Source organism: Mercenaria mercenaria, chromosome 2 (assembly GCF_021730395.1).
Source record: "Mercenaria mercenaria strain notata chromosome 2, MADL_Memer_1, whole genome shotgun sequence".
Classification (NCBI taxonomy): domain Eukaryota; kingdom Metazoa; phylum Mollusca; class Bivalvia; order Venerida; family Veneridae; genus Mercenaria; species Mercenaria mercenaria.
Genome location: NC_069362.1, coordinates 91,296,251 through 91,316,134, shown reverse-complemented (window position 1 = coordinate 91,316,134; position 19,884 = coordinate 91,296,251). Strand labels below are relative to the sequence as shown.

At 34.5% G+C, this 19,884-nt stretch overlaps 1 protein-coding gene across 3 annotated transcripts in view; it reads right to left on the bottom strand.

Annotated features, from left to right (window-relative positions):
• LOC123564565 (H(+)/Cl(-) exchange transporter 7-like) overlaps positions 1 to 14,021 on the bottom strand; it is a 52,675-nt gene extending 38,654 nt beyond the window's left edge. The window contains exons 1-6 of one of the 3 annotated variants that reach the window (XM_045358234.2): positions 13,895 to 14,021; positions 6,149 to 6,271; positions 3,630 to 3,695; positions 3,283 to 3,415; positions 2,388 to 2,497; positions 1,664 to 1,891 (exon numbers count right to left, since the gene is read on the bottom strand). In XM_045358234.2, the coding sequence (XP_045214169.2) occupies positions 1,664 to 1,891; positions 2,388 to 2,497; positions 3,283 to 3,415; positions 3,630 to 3,695; positions 6,149 to 6,193 (582 nt within the window). In that variant the 5' untranslated portion in view covers positions 6,194 to 6,271; positions 13,895 to 14,021. Of the gene's footprint in view, positions 1 to 1,663; positions 1,892 to 2,387; positions 2,498 to 3,282; positions 3,416 to 3,629; positions 3,696 to 6,148; positions 6,272 to 9,677; positions 9,806 to 13,373; positions 13,528 to 13,894 lie in introns of those variants that run through there. The other 2 variants (XM_045358235.2, XM_045358233.2) reach the window with 2 other exon arrangements.
• Between the last annotated feature and the right edge of the window lie 5,863 nt (positions 14,022 to 19,884).

Genomic DNA, 19,884 nt, shown 5'->3' with positions numbered 1-19,884 from the left:
TAGGAATGGTAGGGGACTACTTTAATAACAATATCACAGTACACTATCATCAAAAATACATTTTTCTGACATACATATATTCATATAATTTAATAGAATACAGTCGTTTATTTCTATGCAAAAGCTCAGACTTGATCTGGAAACAACAACAACAGTGAAATTTAACCATTTCTGTAGAGAATTCAGAAAACCAATGTGAAATTCAAACATTTTATTAGACAAGAGTATCAGTTGAAATCATTATATTTGCAAAAAAAAAAAAAAACCAGTTAAAACCTGTATAGATAGATTCGTGAATAAATACGGACCATTCCATGAGAAAACCTGTATTATAGGCATGATATAATTATCGTGTAATTGATCAAAATAGTGAAAAATATGTTTTTTGTGTTCATAAGAATCTATAAAGCCAGCTACCACATTTTACAAATAAATATTACTTGTGTTGTTATGGCAAATTCCAAAACACACATGCACTTCAAGAATACACAGGGTCACAGGTAATGGGCCCATAATAAAACAAGAGCTGTCCGTAAGACAGCCAAGCTCGACTATTCGAAATATTGTCCCAGAAGCAGGAAAATATTACCCAAAAAGGTTAAATATCAAAAGAATTTTAAGTTCAAAAGGGGGAATAATGTGACCAAAATGCATATCAGTTATGGGACTTGCTGCTCTTAACTAGTTTTATAACCTCGAAGGCACATGTGAAGTTTCAATTCAATATCTGCATTAGTTTTGGAGATGGAAACTTGCATGTAAAACTTGAACCAGAATTTTCAAAGTCCAAAAGGGGGCATAATTTGCCCAAAATACATGCCAGAGTTATGGGACTTGATCCAGTGAGGTTGGTAATTGATCTAGAAAAGGAAAAAATAAGTTTCAAATCTATATGCCTTTTAGAAACAGCTGTATGTACTTGCACGCAAAACTTTAACCAGAATTTTCTAAGTCCAAAAGGGGGCATAATTTGGCCAAAATGAAGGTCAGAGTTATGGGACTTGCTGCTATCAACTAGTTTTATAATCCCGAAGACAAATGTGAAGTTTCAAATCAATATCTGCATTAGTTTTGGAGATAGTAACTTGCATGTAAAACTTTAACCAAAATTTTCTATTTCCAAAAGGGGGCATAATTTGCTCAAAATACATGTCAGAGTTATGGGACTTGACCCAGAGAGGTTGGTAATTGACCTAGAAAAAGAAAAAATAAGTTTCAAAGCTATATGCCTTTAATTGATGGCTGTATGTACTTGCATGCAAAAACTTAACCAAGGTGTGACGCCGACGCCAGGGTGAGTAGAATAGCTAGACTATTCTTTGAATAGTCGAGCTAATAAAAAATACACATTTGTTATTTTCCATTAAAATAATTTCAGACCGTCTCTAAATATTTAAATTAAGATGTTAAGTACATCGGTAAGTGATACATAATTTGCTGCCTAAATTAATGAAATGTTGTACTATTTTCATAACATTCTTTTGACATTAAGTCTTGTAACATAAAATGAATATTTTGTTGTCTCCTTTTGATTTCTTGTCACCAATACAGATTGTCATGGAACAGCCTATATACTGGGGTATCTATATATTCATTACGCAGTAAGTTACTGTGCCGGTATATGCATATTAATCATGTCAAATGCTAGCAAAAAAAAATTTACCTTGAGATCAAATTTAAATGTTGAAGATCTTCCTTGTGAGATGCCAGCAGCCACTACAGCCCCTGAATGGATCATTGGCCCCTCTTTACCAACCGCAAGTCCACCAGCAACAGCTGATACAACCCCTATCACCTTTACAATTAACGTCTTCACCCTAACCACATGAGGCACCTTGACCCCATTAAGGAAACATTTGATCTGTGGTATACCACTCCCTGCAGCTACTGGCTGTAAAAGATACCATGGCATATTCAGATCTCAGAAAATATTTAGAATTTAACAAGAAAATGCCAAGTTGTCAATTTGCTTGAAAAGAAATAACAATTTTACTGAATCTTAGCAAGGATATAAATCAAAAACCAGGCATTTCCTTTAACCCTTACCCTGCTAAATTTCTATAATGAACTTGTCCATCTTCCAATTTGGACAGCACCATTAGATGTTAAAAGGGGTGCTTACCAAAACGATACCGACTGAACAGCGAACAATGCAGATCATGATCAGACTGCAAGGAAAACATCTGCTCCATTACTAAAGCTGAGAAAACCACTCCTATCTCAGCAACTGTAAACTGGACTCTCTCTATTCACACAATGAGCCAAATTCAAGTACTACAACATTAATTAAGCTGTCATTTAATGATACTTTCCTTTTAATGTATCAACCAATAATCTACAACATGGTATAATGCATGCATGTACTCTACAAGAATTATACGAATTACCTCAAAACAGGCAGTAAGAATGGCTCCAACCATCACTATTAAAGCATTAAAGCCAACCCAGGCAAGGAAAGGATAAGCTAGACAGTATTTTTCAGTACAGTCATCAACATCTGATCCTTAGTTAAGTAAAACACAGTGGAAGAAAATCAACTGAAACACTTGAAATGAAAGACATCAGAATTAAAAATTCTTTTATTCAAAGCTGATTTGGTTGTCTACTGAAGTATTTTGTTATGATTTATACATTACAATGGCGATTCTTTAAACACACATGTACATCAAAACACATATGGCACAGAAATAAAAATGCCTTTCTTTCAAACAAGCCTAGTAAGCCCGCCAATTTAGCTCAATAAGGAGACACCAGTCTATGGAATTTGGGAAAATGAGCAATACTACGAGTAATTATTACGAGTTTAATCACAGGGCAAGGCATATGTTCTCCGTGACAATTTGATACAAGACATTGAATCTGAATTCATTGACTGCCACCTCGGATTCATGTGAAACTGACAGTTTCTTGCAGGACTCAGGTTATACTTGTACAGAATCCAGGAACACTGGTTAGATTAACTTTCCATTCCACCATTGCATATCTGAAAGACGTAGGAAAATGGTGCTTAAAACCCTTAGCCTGCTGGCGGCAAGTGATCCTGCCTTTGCGACCAGTGCAGACCAAGATCAGCCTGCACATCCGTGAGCAGAATCACTCACCGCCAGCAGGCTAAGGGTTAATTCAACTGAGGAATCTCAAAGACAGAGCAAAGAAAAGGGAAGAACATCAGCACTCTCTCCTAAAATCTGGATACCCATCTTAAGACTGTGATGAGCTGTAAGCTTTCACTTTCCTTTTATAGCCGAGCTTGAATAAAACATGATTTAACTTTAAGGATACAATGTTTGACATATAAGAACTTGAGATTTGAAGTGTATTCTACACAGACATCTATGAGAGATGCGATGAGACCTGTGATAATTCCAATCATCCCCATAACGGCCCATCTTGCAAACTCTCGTTTGATCACCCACTGTAATACATGTATATAACACATTACTTTTATTAAAAAGCAAAGGAACAAATTCTAAAAAACTACATTTTAAGAAATAAAATTTTGTTTTGTTATTACTGTATAAGACTTATATATCTCCTTAATTGAAGTAAATTCTACAGTAATGTTAAAGGTTACAAGAAAAAATTAAATGAAGCAAACATAAATATATCTGTTGAAATGAAAAAAGTACCTTTGTCCCACGATGTACTTCATCTTTTTGGTGTATTACATTCTCACAAACATCATAATCAAGACTCTAAAATGTAAAATAAAATGTAAACATTAAGCACAATGAAAGTTTTGGTTTTGCAAGCTATACAAATTTTTTGTATTGCTTCTGTGAATGATACTTAACATTTTGCAATTTTCTAGTACACAGCAAAACACATTTATTGATCTGCAAAAGAATATTAAGAAACAAAAGAAGAAAGTAAAACCTTTCTAGAGTGGATACTAAGCCACAATATCAAGAAATACAAAAACCTTCAATTTTTCATTGTTTGGGGATGGGGTGGTTGGGCAGGTCAGGTGTAATATGGGATGTGGGTGGAACTAGGCAGGTGACAAGTTACTGTGAGACAATATCAAGATACATAAGTAACTTTATTATTTGGGGGGATTAGCGGTTGGAGGTGTGTGTGTGTGTGTGTGTGTGTGCGTGTGCGTGCGTGCGTGCGTGTGTGACAGGAACTAGGAAAAATATAAAGAAACCAAAAAATTAAATTTGAAAAAAAAATGACAGGGGGTGGGGGTAGTGGAATGGGAATAATATGATGGATATTAAGACACAATATCAACAGATACAAGAAACTTCAAGTAACTAGAAATACATTCTGCATGTCCACGGGCAGAATGTCAAGCCCGCCAGCACCTTTGGCCTCTAAGGGTCACCTTGACCTTAGACCTAGGGATCTGGTTCTTGCGCATGACACTCATAATGGTGAACATTCATGCCAAGTTACATCAAAATCCTACCATGCATGAAAAAAAAATGCTCCGGACAAACTTCAATTTGACCTTTAACCTCCAACTGTGACCTCGAACTTTAAGATAGGAACATGGGGTCTGCACATGACACTCCTTCTCATTGAGATTAACATTCATGCCAAATATAAACAAGATTGGTCCATACATGTCAAAGTTATGGTCCGGACAAAATCAGACGGACACACGCACGGACGCACGCACATACAAATGTACACCGACCCGCCAAATGTGACAATTATATCGAGCTTGACAAAAATCAATATCGAAGACAATATCAAGAAAAACAAGAGACTAAACACAAATTTTGGGAGTCATGGGTTGAGGTGGGTTAGAGGGTAATGCGGAGGGAGACTGGGTATGAAGACACAATGTCAAGATGCACAAGGAACTAAGAGTGAAGGGTTTTCTTGTCCTTTCTTTAAAGCATGTGAGTGGGATATGTTTGGGGTGATCTGAGGGCACAGCTAAGTACAAAATGGGGCATAACTTTATCAAAATGAAAGCAACAGTTACGGGAACTACATTACACAGTTGGTATTACCATGGCAAAGACATGTGTGAAGTTTTACTTACTAGTGACATGTAACGGTAGTTACTGAGATTACTTGTTGACAATCACTCACATAATAAAAAAAAATGACTAAGTATAAAAAGGGGTATAATTTCATCAAAAAGAAAGTACGAGTTATGAAACCTATACCACTCAGTTGATATTATCGTGTGGAAGGCATGTTTGAAGTTTCAGTCAGATGTAATGAGTAATAACTGAGATATGTGCTTACTGGGAGTCATTAAAAAATGTCTACAGATGCCAACACCTGGGGTATTGCAATAGCTCTGGTGACTTTCATAGTGACAATCTATAAAGGGTTATAATTTGAATTAAATTCAACCAAGAATTATGTAACTTGATTCTTTCAGCAGGTTTGATAACTGGTTAGCCATGTGTGAAGTTTCAATCAAATACTTTTAGTTTGTTTGTAAGACAAGTAAATGCTTGATAGTTGCAAACAAAACTTTAACAAAATTTTCTCAGTTGAAATAAATTCAAGTAAGAATTATTTTACTTGGTTATTTCTGTAGGTCTGATGTCTGAGAAGCACTGAATGAAGTTTAAATCAAATAAATATTGCTTTTACTGAGATTACGATTCATAATCAGTTGCATACGGAACTTAAACTAGATTTTCTAAAAGTTATCTATCTTGGTTATTTCAGTAGGTTTGACAACTATGAAACATGGTGTAAAGTTCCAGTAACAACTGGGAAATATATTTGCTAAAATTTCAACATCGTTGTGACGCTGACATTGACATTGATGCCATGGTGAGTAGAATAGCTTGTACTATTCTTCAAGCAGTCAAGCTAAAACCTGAACTATACTGGGACACAGATGCTGACAAACAATCAGTGCAGCAGTTCTTCCTGTTCTTCAAATACTGTAAAATCATTTAATTTCGTGGGCATTAAATTTCGTGGTTTTGGTCAAAACGACAATTTTGTGGGGAATTATGAATTCGTGGATTTCAACTTTTGAACATAAAATAAATGGGAAGTTTACTTGTTCGTTGGGATTAAATTTCTTGGATTGACTCAACCACGAAATCCACGAAAATTAGTCCCCCACGAATATTAATGATTTCACAGTAGTCAAGCTAAAATTTCAAGGAAGTGAAGTTTTCCTAGTTCCTAGTAAGAAGAAGTAACAAACTGGTTTTCCTACTTCATATGTTCCAGCAAGAACATGCTCTGTATCATCTGTTTCCATCTTGACATTCACTTTAGGCTTAAGTTGATCCTGCACATCTTCACTCTGTGATGGTATTAGACCATCTCGATAGTTGATCTGAAAAAAATTGTAACGTGTAAAGTAAAACAAAACAGCAGCGGTCTAGTGTGTAGGGTGACTTCAGTACATAGAAAATTACATAACTGATACAGATAGTTGTATAAATACTACAATTTGCATGAATCTTTTTTTAAATTTTATTTCTGTTAAAATTTCTCATATATACTTAATTTGAGTGGCAAACTGTCACCATATATATGCCTGCTGCAGAAAATTACTTTTACATTTTATACTCTACTTATTGAGCAGACTAGTTGTCAATTTTCTCAATTTCAATTAATTCAAGAGCCAACAAAGACTATCTGGCTGGTTATCAATCATAGCAAAGATAATATGCCAATAAACATTCTGACTAAGTTTGGATAACACTGGAAAAGAATGCTTAAGTTAATAAGTTGACACTGAATTCTAACATTTCAAACTAAATGAAGGGCCGTAACTCAAGAGTGTCTGCAAGTATTGGATATCTTGCAATCCACTAGCACTCTAGCAGACAATGCCATGTTTACATCAACACTTGGTAAAAATTAAATACTTCTCCTGTATCGTTGCAAACATTGGGTAAAAAAGTACTAATATTCAACAAAACCAGTGATAAAAGATTTTTATCATTTTGATTTTTGTGCATTTTGTTTAACTTGAAATGCATTAGAAATAATTTTGCCAGTGTAAGATCATAATTTCATTGCAAAATGAGTGAGACTTGAAACTGACAGGTATGCAATTAGATGGAAATAATCAAATAATTAAGGTAAATGACAAATGTTCGTAAAGAAACTGTTTAATCTCAAATGTTTAGTAAAAAGTGTTTAATAGAGACAAAAGATTTAGTTATATAAATATGGCCAATAACTATCTAAAGGATGCATTCATCCATTGATATATTCAATTCCTTATAAAATAATTTAAATAAGCACTTAACAATAACCATTTGCCCAGTAAACACCTGACGTTGTACCAGAGTTGGATCTTTGTTGGATTTTGGTCGTAATAGGAGAGATCGTGTTTGTATACAAATCCGTTGTATATTCTATTTTTAGAACTGATAAGACAAAGATCGGGTGGTCAGACGTCGAGCGTCCATGTTTTTCTGTTAACAGTGATGTTTTTCTAACTGCTTAAACTTTCTTAAAACACAAATGATATCAATAATTTTTTGATCAATGGAAAGAATATAAAACAAGCAATTTATTGATAACTTTTAAATATTATTTTGTTATAAAATAGATTAATTATGAATGCTTAACTTACAGTGTTTTTTCTAAAAGTTTGGAGCATCGCTAAGCCGCTATTAAAATCAAATGTCATTTAAAACGGTTATTCATTTTCAAAAAATATTTGAATAAGAAAATAGGAAAATCGTAAGCAATTCAAAACTTTTTAAATTTTAAAAATCCATATATGAACGAAAAAGTTATTTAAAACTGAAAATTCTGATCCATACACAAACAATGTAAAAACATTTTGTTTTGCCCACCGCCAGATAAACAGGTGTTGATGCATGACGTCATGGCGATCTCTCCTATGTTGGCTGCTAAAATCCAACATTTAACCAATGTTCTAACCATGATGTCTAATACATGTCAGATTTAGATGTCTATTAGATGCAAAATTGGATTTAGATTGAATAAAAAGTGTGTGAAAGGCTGTTTTAAAATAGACACTCATTTTCTTCATGAATTGCAGGACAAGTACAAATTGTAGCAGGACAAATGGAAATTCTAGCCAGCTTGTCCTACAGGATGAGTTGCTTCCAAAGAATTTCTCAAGCCCTGGAATAAATTCTATACATTTAAAAAATATTCTTAGATTCATAAAACTGTCTTCTACACATGTTGTCTATTAATCATGCATTCACAAGGTACACCTTCATTGGTTTACACAATCCTTTGTTGGAGGTTAGATTGAGCAAGTTTAATAATGAGTTTATTAATAATTTTCCCTTTATCTTTGCTTAATTAGTTTGACAGACTGATGCATTATGTTTGTAACTGAAAACAAGCAATTGGTTATACAAGCTTAGTTATTTATCAGATGCACTAGGTGGACTGAGTAGTCCAGGAAACCTGAAAGTCTTTTACTTTTTTCTAACCCCCACACATGACCATAATGTATAAGCATTAAATGCATGTCATCATTGTAAATAATGATGATGATGACATCTTTTATTCTGAAACTGAAGGCAGTGGCTAGGATTACGGTAATCCTAGCCTCCGAGTCTAGGATTACGGAAGTTCTGTATTTCTAGACAACCCTACGAGGACAGGCTAGGATTACGGAAGTATTTAAGAGGCATCAAATATATTTAAGGACATGTATAAATTATGCTGTAAACATACTTTTTTCCACTTAAAATATCGATTTTCATGCCTGTCATACTATTTTATGTTATCGATCCGTTATTTTGGGTTACGATATATTAATGGTGGCGACTACATGCCCATATTTTACAATTTCCATAAAAAATATTGTTTTTTTCTTTTGTTTCTTTTTAAAAAATAGTGTTGTAATTTTGTTTTTTGTTAAGAGCATGTTATTATTTCATATTAATGATTTTTCTTTCTTTTCTTCCTTTTTATTGATTTTTTCCTTCTTTTTGGGGGGTCTCTCTTTTTTTAACATTTGACTACAGATTTTTAACAGCTGTTACTCTGTTTATACACCCGGTAGCGAGTGCCGCCATTAATATATCGTTAATCCTAAATGGCGGATCATAACACGATACGACACAGGGTTTTTTTTCGGCCGTTTTTATAGCCGTTATTCGGCTATATTCCCAATGCCAAAAAGTATGTATTTTTCCCAAAATGAGTGCAAAAATTCCCAATCTACATTCTGAAAAAAATTTCACCAAAATTGTACAAATATTGACCAAATTATGGACAATTTTATAATGGAAGTATGTTAAAGAGGTTGTACAATGAAACAAGTGTATGAGCAAAAGCTTAAACACATCCTTAATTCCTTACTATATACTATGGGGCTAAATATTTCCCAATTTGGAACATTAACGAGTAAAAATTCCCAATTTTGTGGGTATAGGCTATGTTCCCAAATTACCTAGAAAAAACCCTGCGACAGGCATGAAAAAATCGCTATTTCAACTGAAAAAAAAGTTTTAAACATCATCTATGCATGTCCTAACATATATTTGATGCCTCTTAAATACTTCCGTAATCCTTGCCTGTCCTCGTTGGGTTGTCTAGAAATACGGAACTTCCGTAATCCTAGACTCGGAGGCTAGGATTACGGTACCGTAATCCTAGCCACTGCCGAAACTGAAAGTAGAGAATTCTGAAAGCTGACAAGAGTTTTGAAATTACACCCTTTCTGTACATCATGTCCGGAAAGGGCTACATGTGAAAATAAAAGTATATTTTTGTTAGACATATCAAATAATTACAGAATTAGGTGAATTATTGTGGATTCTCTGCCGAAAACGACTAAGCAAAGGCGATTGTACGTCTGTTTCATCCTCCATTTTGTTTTATCACGTGATAATAAGTGGATAAATCTGCTTCCCGTACAACTAAAGTCCGTGCTAAACGCCGTGCTATACCAATTGCCACAGTTTATGATTACCTGGGAACTAATTAATAACAAAGATATATAAAGTTAATAGTCTCTCGAATATAATTCTGGTATTTTAAAAACTCAAATGCTTATAAAGATGTATCAGATATAAAACGCCTAAATGATCAAAAATGCTAAGCATATTATATCGTAATTCTTGGAGTCATTTTTCCGGGCTTGTACTGTTTGCTTGGAATGAAAAGTATAGATATGCTCAGCAATTCTGCTCTTATTTGTTGATAAAAATATTGACAGGGCTTATATAGATTCTGATTATATGTTAGTTCCTGAAGTTATTTTTCATTACATAAATATGTATTTCTAACTTGTCGTTTACTGAATGATAACTGAATGACTCTATAAAATGGTTATTTCAAATCTGATTTTAGTTTCTAACTTCTAAGACACATTTTCAACTATGACACCTTAAATTTGCCCATATTCCCGGTTATCTCGTAACCATTTCTCCCCTTAAGCGGTTTTAAACCACGTTTGGTACAATTAACATGTTTCTCATAGATTTTATGCTGTAATATTATCATTTGAGCCGTGCCATGGGAAAACCAACATAGTGGGCGTGCGACCAGCATGGATCCAGACCAGCCTGCGCATCCGCGCAGTCTGGTCAGGCTCCATGCTGTTCGCTTTTAAAGCCTATTGGAATTGGAGAAACTGTTAGCGAACAGCATGGATCCTGACCAGACTGCGCGGACGCGCAGGCTGGTCTGGATCCATGCTGGTCGCACACCCACTATGTTGGTTTTCCCATGGCACGGCTCATTTCATATTTGTAGCCATTTTACATTTTGAAATACCCTTGATATGTAGTCATGTTTTTAGAAAAACTCTTTAGAACATATTTATTTTTGTATATGTATTGCCGACTTAATTAAATCTTATCGTATCCTAGCAGAATTATCGATTAATTAAGATAATGATCTGTCACTGCTTCTAGATGTAGATGTGAATATCCAGGTCGATACTTTTGGTGGATTATTAATCTTGCATACCGTATTTAGCAAGTTATGCTAACTTAAAGTAAAGGAAATTACGAAATGCGTTCTTAATATTGTAGCGTATTTAAACAAAGCGCGGAAGATCAACGTCCATAACCAGAAATGGCATGGTGATGATTCAAAGACACACAACAACAAAGTTCCGGTTTATTATTATCATTTGTGGCGAAGAGTTATCTGTTTTGTGAAATACTTTTCTTGGATAGAGAAATATATAAGGAAAAAGAACAACCATTTTATCGAATTTCAAATGAATAATATAAAATCAGTGTAAAAATCGTTAGTTGTCATTAACATCACAAGAGTCACCGGTATGGGGTGACTGATGGTTTTGCTGGCATGGGTAAAATCACCGGAAACCCTGTCCGGTGTACAAGAAAAATGTTTCCGAAAGTTTTTTAAGAAATGTTTTTGAAATTCAATTCGTTACGGTTTTAAGATAATGTCTTACATTAATATTGCCAGAAGAAATATATGTTTTGAGATGGTAAAAGTAGCAAGTCGAATAAATAAACCAAATCCGGAATTCTCAGAAAACTTTAATCATTGAAGAAGGTACTTAGTGCATTTGATGCACACAATTTATACATATGTCCCCCGATGATTTGTTCGGCACATTTAAACAAAATGATTATAAACCTTTGAATATAAAAAAAAACTGACAGTTACATTCTTTAAAGACGGATTAATAGGAATTTGTGAAAAGATCCTTTGGAAGTATATCAAGCAATCAAGCAACATGACAGTAGTCTCGTTTGAGTCTGTTCATGAGAGGTAATGAAATGTGCGACACCCTTCACGCCCCCATCCCCGTATCAGTTTAAGCGGAATTCTAATATACTGAAAAATGAATGTACTTCTTGAAACAAAAGGACCAGACAATATTACAACCCTGAGTCCAGTTACTTTACTTTCTATGATTTTCAGTATGTTACAGCGTCAGTTTTGATGTATTATTTTTTTTCATTCATATTGCTCATTCAGTAGTTGAATGCGCTAGAACATGACGTCCATTTTCGCTTATAAATTTCAACATTCACTCCGGATGCCTCACCACAGATAACTAAAATATCTCTGTAAATTAGAAGAGACGAGGAAGAATACTGTCAAATCGTCATAGGAAATATTCCCCTCCATCATGGATCGTCTTGAAACAATGTCATTGGTTATATTTTTCTCTCGGTAAGTTGGTGTCGGCGAAGAAACAAACACACGTACTATTTCAACTATCAGAAGCAGCTATTACTTAACATACTTTATTAGATCATATACGGTATAAATGTATACTGTCTTTTTCTACGTAAAAGTTAAGAGAAATACGAGTGATTTCATAAAAAAAATGGAAAATTTCTATCTCAATACATGATGTCCTATGATATCAGTTAACATTTCACGTGTCCATTTTGTCTACATAAAGGGTTTTACATATTTTAATCTAAATTGTAATCATTATGCTTAAAAGTGGCGTCCATTTTCGCTAATGTCGACGTTCTCTCGTTATGACCTGCCTTCCCCAATTCGTCCTTTGACAAAGATATCTAAAAGGCAGAGTCACCAAACACATACAATAGAACAGTCTTCACTTATATAAAGTCGAAAAATCGAAGTTTTTCTTACATAAACACACACGTTTTTGAACGGGTAGTGATGATTATTCTTAACAAAAAAAAAAAAAAAAAAAAAAGAAGAGAAAAAAGATATTTCATTTTGGGCTTTTTCCTTAATTCATAGCTCTCTCTCTCTCTCTCTCTCTCTCTCTCTCTCTCTCTCTCTCTCTCTCTCTCTCTCTCTATTCAATCTTGAAAGTTATGCTTATATTTCTTTTTTTTTTTATCTCAAATGAAAGTTTTGTATTTGCATACTAACTGTCTATAATTACGTGTTATATGTAAAAAAAACAACAACAACAAACATATTGGCAATATACAAACGGTATAGCACATATTACGAGACACCATGGATTGTGTGCAATAATGCTCAATTAGCAGCATTATATGTCACTGGCTTTTGTCAAGTGTCATTTAACATTCAATAACAAGTACAGATTGAAAGACATATTTTCTGGCACATGTAATGGAATCTTTACAAAAAAAAAAAACATTTCAAAGAAAAAATCGCCAAAACGTCGTAAAAACTCACTGATATCATCCATTTCAAAAAGATGTATATTTATATTTTTGGTTTATTCTCTCGTATATATGACATCATACTTCCGCGCGGCAAACGCGTTTACCACTTCAGTCTGGTGTAGGATTTTAAAAAGTAATTTGACCACCATAATATAGAAAATGTGGAAACTCCACAGGTCGCTCAACAGGACAAAAATGAAAATGTTGCAGACTCGATTTGATTGAACCTGTTCATGGACGGTAGTGGAAATGCATGCTACCATCCACGCCCTCTAGCCTTTAATCGCTATATCCTACATGTACACCAGTTACAAATTACATAAATGTCGTTCAAATTGCTAAATCAATATCCTAAAATGGTGACATACAGCATGTACAGACCAGATACTTTCACTTTGAATTCCAACAAAGAAATGTTTTAACAAAACGGACGCCTCCGTATATGTTATTTCAAGCACTGCCGAAAACCCGGATATAAACAATAAACCACAAACATTCCACAAAGCAGTTGAAGTTGTAACACTCTACTTGGCCTTTTTCAAAAAACACTTATGCACTTTACTTTATTAACTCCTAACGCACATCAACATAATTGTAAATAAGGAAATTAAAAATTAAGTAAAAGTTTCCTTTACTTGTGTGAGTAATCTTTAAAGAGATGTATACTATATATGTGTATATACATTATTTTGAAAGTGTGCACTTACTGAAAGTTTACAGTTCCCACAATAACAAACGAAAATATGTCTTTGATCACAAAAGCAACTTGTAACATGCTTAACAGACGTTTTTTTATTTCCTGCTGTTCGTGTAGGATTCTCTATCACTGCGCTTATTTTTCCCTATCATTGTAAACTTTTACAAATTAGTATAGTTAATACATAAAAAAATAAAATTAGTACCTTTGGCTGGCTAATGAAAATCCTATCATCAAGACTTATCGGCTGTTGTTTATGATAGATCAGACATTATACATCTTGTAAATAGATTTACATTTCATATCACGTGATTGTGGTTATCAAGATACAAAGATTAAATATATTGAACGAAACAGCTAATCATCATTTGTTATTTTGCCAATGTTTTAATATTACTGAATTTTAACGTACGTTTAATATAATCTGTTGATGATAACATTTTTATTTCAATACCACGACATACAAATTTACTCATTTTATGACCTTAATCAATGTTTTAAAAGTCGCAAAAATACAAAGTTTAATGTTTATAAACAAGTTATAAACAAACGAAAAATGACAGTAAAAAGTTACTAAAAACAGTATGAAATCGACATTTTGATATTTGTATTACATATAACAATTTTCTAGTAAAAAACTCATAATTTTCACCTCTGCTGTTCAAAAATAAAACTTTTATGTATATTTTTGCGACTTCAAAACATGCGGTGTGATAGCAAAATGAATAAAATTTGAGCCGCACATGAGGAAACCAACATAGTGCATTTGTGACCAGCATGGATCCAGACCAGCCTGCGCATCCGCGCAGTCTGGTCAGGATCCATGCTGTTCGCTAACGGTTTCTCTAATTGCAATAGGCTTTGAAAGCGAACAGCATGGATCCTGACCAGACTGCGCGGATGCGGTCTGGATCCATGCTGGTCGCAAATGCACTATGTTGGTTTTCCCTTGGTGCGGCTCAAATTACATGTATATCTTTGCGTGATTTGATAGTTTTGAAATTTTGAACCACTACTATATTGATCTAAATGCATAAGTTATGTAAAAAGTGCATTCAGTATTTTTCAGACTTTGGCAAAATACCAGAGTGTGGGTTAGCTGTTTTTGTCCAGTACATATTTGATGTTACATGTTATGGGAGCTAAATAACTTGAACACGTTCCTTAATTAACCTTTAAAACTGATACAAAGCTATAATTTTGTTTGGTTGCATTCTATGCTTCCAAAGAGTACATTAACGATCACAGCAATAATCTTTAAGCGGCTGTACTTGGACTCAGTGTTATAAATATTTTCTAGTCCTTTGGGATCATGGAGTACATTTATTTTTATGCCCCCGAAGGGAGGCATATTAGTTTTCAACTGTCCGTCCGTTCGTTCGTTAGTTCGTTCGTCACAATGTTAACTTTTTGCATGAAGGCACTTTACTCGCGAACCACTGCACCCAGGACCTTCAAACTTCACATGCTGATGGTACTTATTGAGTACACGACCCCTACTGACATTGGGGCCACCAGGTCAAAGGTCAAGGTCACAGGAGCCAATGTTATTTTTTTGCATGAAGGCACTTTACTCGTGAACCACTGCACCCAGGACCTTCAAACTTCACATGCTGATAGTACTTATTGAGTACACGACTCCTACTGAAATTGGGATCACTAGATCCAAGGTCAAGGTCACAGGGGCAAATGTTAACTTTTAGCATGAAGACACTTTACTCGCTAACCACTGCACCAAGGACCTTCAAACTTCACATGCTGATAGTACTTATTGAGTATACGATCCTTACTGACTTTGGGATCACCAGGTCAAAGGTCAAGGTCACAGGGGCCAATGTTAACTTTTTGCATGATGGCACTTTACTCGCGAACCACTGCACCCAGGACCTTCAAACTTCACATGCTGATAGTACTTATTGACTACACGACCCCTATTGACTATGGGGTCACCAGGTCAAAGGTCAAGGTCACCAGGTCAAAGGTCAAGGCGCTGCGGGGGCATTTGTCACCATTAGTGACAGCGCTTGTTACAATGATAGAATTCCACTTAAGCCGGTGCTAGGGGTCGTGAGAGGTGTTGCACATTTCGTTATCTCTCATGAACAGACTCAATCAAACCGAGTCTGCTTTTATGTTGCTTGGTTGCGTTCTATGCTTCCAAAAACATATTTTTATAGATTTTTAAGGGTCGTGTGGTGACTGTAAAAAGTCTCTCCGTACTAGGACTCAGTATTGTTATATTTTCTGGTCCTTTGGGACCACGGAGTACATCCGGTGCTAGGGGCGTGAGAGGTGTTGCACATTTCATACCTCTTGTGAACAGACTCAGTCAAACTGAGTCTGCTATTATGTTGCTTAGTTGCGCTCTGTGCTTCCAAAGGATCTTTTCATAGTATTTATTAGAAAGTCTTAACATTTTATGGTGTGCACCAAACCCTGCGTTTAACCTTCGGCACAATAATTAAAAGTTAAGACCGCCAGGAAATTTCTATGATAACTAAATACACAATACGTAAAACACAAACTAAAAAACGATTCGTGTAAAAATATATATTTTGAAAATTGATACTACCCAGAATCTTACAAAGTCTTTAACAACATCTCCGTGATTCAAAAGTCATGTTTTGATACACCTTGTCGGAGAAAGCTTTTAGTGTCTTGAAAATACTATTAAATTTGAAAACCGAAACTGAATTACGACAATGAAGTTATAGAAATATTTTTATAGTTATGATAACGTTAGTCCTGCTGAAGGAGTTTATTGGTATATGGTAATCTATTGATTATGTTCAGTGAACTACACACTCTAGATAATTTTATTAAATGAGGAATATATATATCATAATATGTTAATTGGAGTATTTCCTCCAATCTAAAGGATAGAAATTTGAAATAATGCAAATTTTCATAGTACACACATACAAGTAGTTTGCTTTCCGGTGATCTTAAATCGTAAAAGTCGGTTTGCATTTTTTTTCAACACAGAATGAATAATATGATTAAATCACACTCCTAAGCGAAAAAAAAAAGTTAAATGAAAAATCTGTTACACTTTATAAAACCGTGATCTGATGAACTCCTTTTCGTATCATGGAATTTTCTATGCGAAAAGGAGTTATATTTTTCTAATTATTGAATACAATGCATTGTTTTCCGACACAGTATGAATAATATGATAATATCACACACCTGAAGAAGAAAAAATCCATGTTAAATGAAAAATCTGTGACACTTTATAAAACTGTGATTTGATGAACTCCTTTTCGCATATGGAAATTCTATGCGAAAAGGAGGTTGTTTTTTGTTTTTTTTTTAAATTACAGCATGTAATTAAGTTTTTTTTTTAATTAAGTATGAATACTAATACAAAATTGCATTCATAAAACTCAAAAGAAGTAAATTTTGATGTAACAGAAAAATATCCAGACCAAATTTGATACTGATATGTGGAATACTCCTTTTCGCATATGTTATTTCTTCAAGAAAAGGAGTTATATTTTTCAAATAACTGATTTAACGTATTTTTTTCAAACAATATCAATACCATGATAAATTTCCTTCCATGAAGCAAAAAAATGTAATCCTAATACGAAAGGAAAATATCCTGGCTAAAAAAATATTGATGCCGTAATACAGCAAAACTCCTTTTTCGCATGGGAAAATCTCTTTTTTGCATATGTAATTTCTTCTCAGTAAGGAGTAATATATTTCTAATTACTGAATGTAGTGGGATTTTTTTTTCAATACAGTTTTGAACATTTTCGTAAAACCCTAACGATAACAGGAAAATATATAAATTTTGGTTAAAATATAGAAAAATATAACTCCTTTTCGCATAGAATTCCATCAGGTCACAGTTTTATTAAATGTCACGATTTTGTTCATTTACCATCGAATGTTTTTGTTTGTTTAAATATGTGATTTAATCATATCAAAAAGCAAAATATTTAATAATTAGAATTTCCATATGCGAAAAGGAGTTTATCAGATCACGGTTTATTAAATGTCAAAAATTTTTCATTTACCTTCGGATTTATTTATTTTTTTCGTTTAGGTGAGTAATTTAATCATATCTTTCAAACTGTGTTAAAAAACAACAACAATATACTCAGTAATTAGACAAATATAACTCCTTTTCGCCTACGAAGCTTCTTTTGGCATACTTATGCATAAACGAGTCCTTTTCGCACTTCAGGCGTACCGTACTTTGAGTCCATCGACGATGACATTAAAGATGACCAGTAAATTGAAATTTGATAAATACATATATAAAAATTAGAATATCTGCTATTTAGATTTTTTGTGTTTATCCTGTTAGTACCAGTTATCTTGCGAGTGTGGGGTAGGTGAGGAAGGGGGTCTCCATCTCCCAGCGGATTGTTTTTTTTGTTTTTTTTTTTTTTGGGGGGGGGGGGGGGGGGGGGAAGGGGCTCCCCTTCAAAATGTTGAAAATTTTTCGACAAGAACAGAACAGAAGTTTTAATTACAACATACATACAATATACAATATACATGGTCAACGTGGTTGGAAATACTGTGATATCATATGAAAATAAAGAGATGGTAAACACGTTATTAATCCCCCGCCACAAGTGGTGAGGGTTATAGGAATGATCTCCGTCCGTCCTTCCGTTCGTCCTTCTGTCATTCCGTCCGTCTGTCCGTAAAACTTTCGTGCCCGCTCCATATCTCCTAAACCCCTTGAAGGATTTTCATGAAACTTGGGTCAAATGATCACCTCATCAAGACGATGTGCAGAACCCATGAGTCAGCCTTGTCCGCTCAAGGTCACAACTGAAGGTCAAAGGTCTGAGCCTTCCATTTTGTGTCCACTCTGTATCTCTTAAACCCCTTGCAGGATTCATTTGAAACTTGGGTCAAATGATCACCTTATCAAGGCGATGTGCAGAACTTATGAGTCAGCCATGGCTCAAGGTCAAGGTCACAGCTCAAGGTCAAAGGTCTGAACCTTCCATTTTGTGTCCACTCTGTATCTCTTAAACCCCTTGAAGGAATTTTATAAAACTTGGGTCAAATGATCACTTTATCAAAACAATGTGCAGAACTTATGAGTCAGCCATGCCGGCCCAGGGTCAAGGCCATAACTTAGGGTCAAAGGTTTGAGCCTTCCATTTTGTGTCCACTCTGTATCTCCGAAACCCCTTGAAGGATTTTCATTAAACTTGGGTCAAATGATCACCTCATCAAGAACTCAAGAGTCAGCCATGTCAACTGAACGTCAAGGTCACAACTCAAGGTCAAAGGTATGAGCTCTGTATCTCCTAAACCCCTTGAGACTTTTTATGAAACTTAGGTCAAATGATCACCTCATCAAGACGCTGTGCAAAATTCATGAGTCAGCCATGTCAGTTCAAGGTCAAGGTCACAGCTAAAGGTCAAAGGTGTAACCTTTCACTATCCATAGCAGTGGCGGGGGATTTAGCTGTCTTTCAGACTGCCTTGTTATACTTATATCTGACATCCCTAGTAACTTAGAAAAATTATTGTAGTCACATGAATTATGCCAGACTTAGAATATAGAAAATTCAGAGTTCTGTGAATTGCTCTATACAATACACTCCAGGACACAACAACTTTAAATCAACAGTAACAGTAGATATATAGTTATGTTTCAAAATACTTGCGTCACTGAAACACTTTATCATTCTATGATATATTTTGTTGTGCAACTGCCAAGGCCCGCGCAGGCATATTGTGTATCGCCAAAGTGACCTAACAATGTGTCTGTTAGGGTAACTGCATCTAAACTCTTACATTAAATCCCAACTGCTATACACATGTAAACAAATCGCATATCCGAACCGTGTGCAAAGCTGTTATTACCATTATTTATTTATTTATTTATTTATTTATATTATATTTAGGCTATTTATTTAATATCCTCTAAGATGTGAAAATTGCATAGGCAATACTGAGTTTCACACATTAAGGATATACTAGTTTTTTTGTTGTTATCGTTTTTGAAATTAATACATGACTTCTGCATCCGCATTTTGACAGGTTTTTGATAAATGCATCTACCTGTATACACATTGCAAATATTTCAAGTTTTCTCACGCGAAACGCATCTTTTGTTTCTAGTTAACGTAAACAGTATCTAATATTGGCAAGATTCAAACTGTGTAAATTGCTAAATGGTATTTCGTATGGTGGCATATTTGTGCCACGAGATAG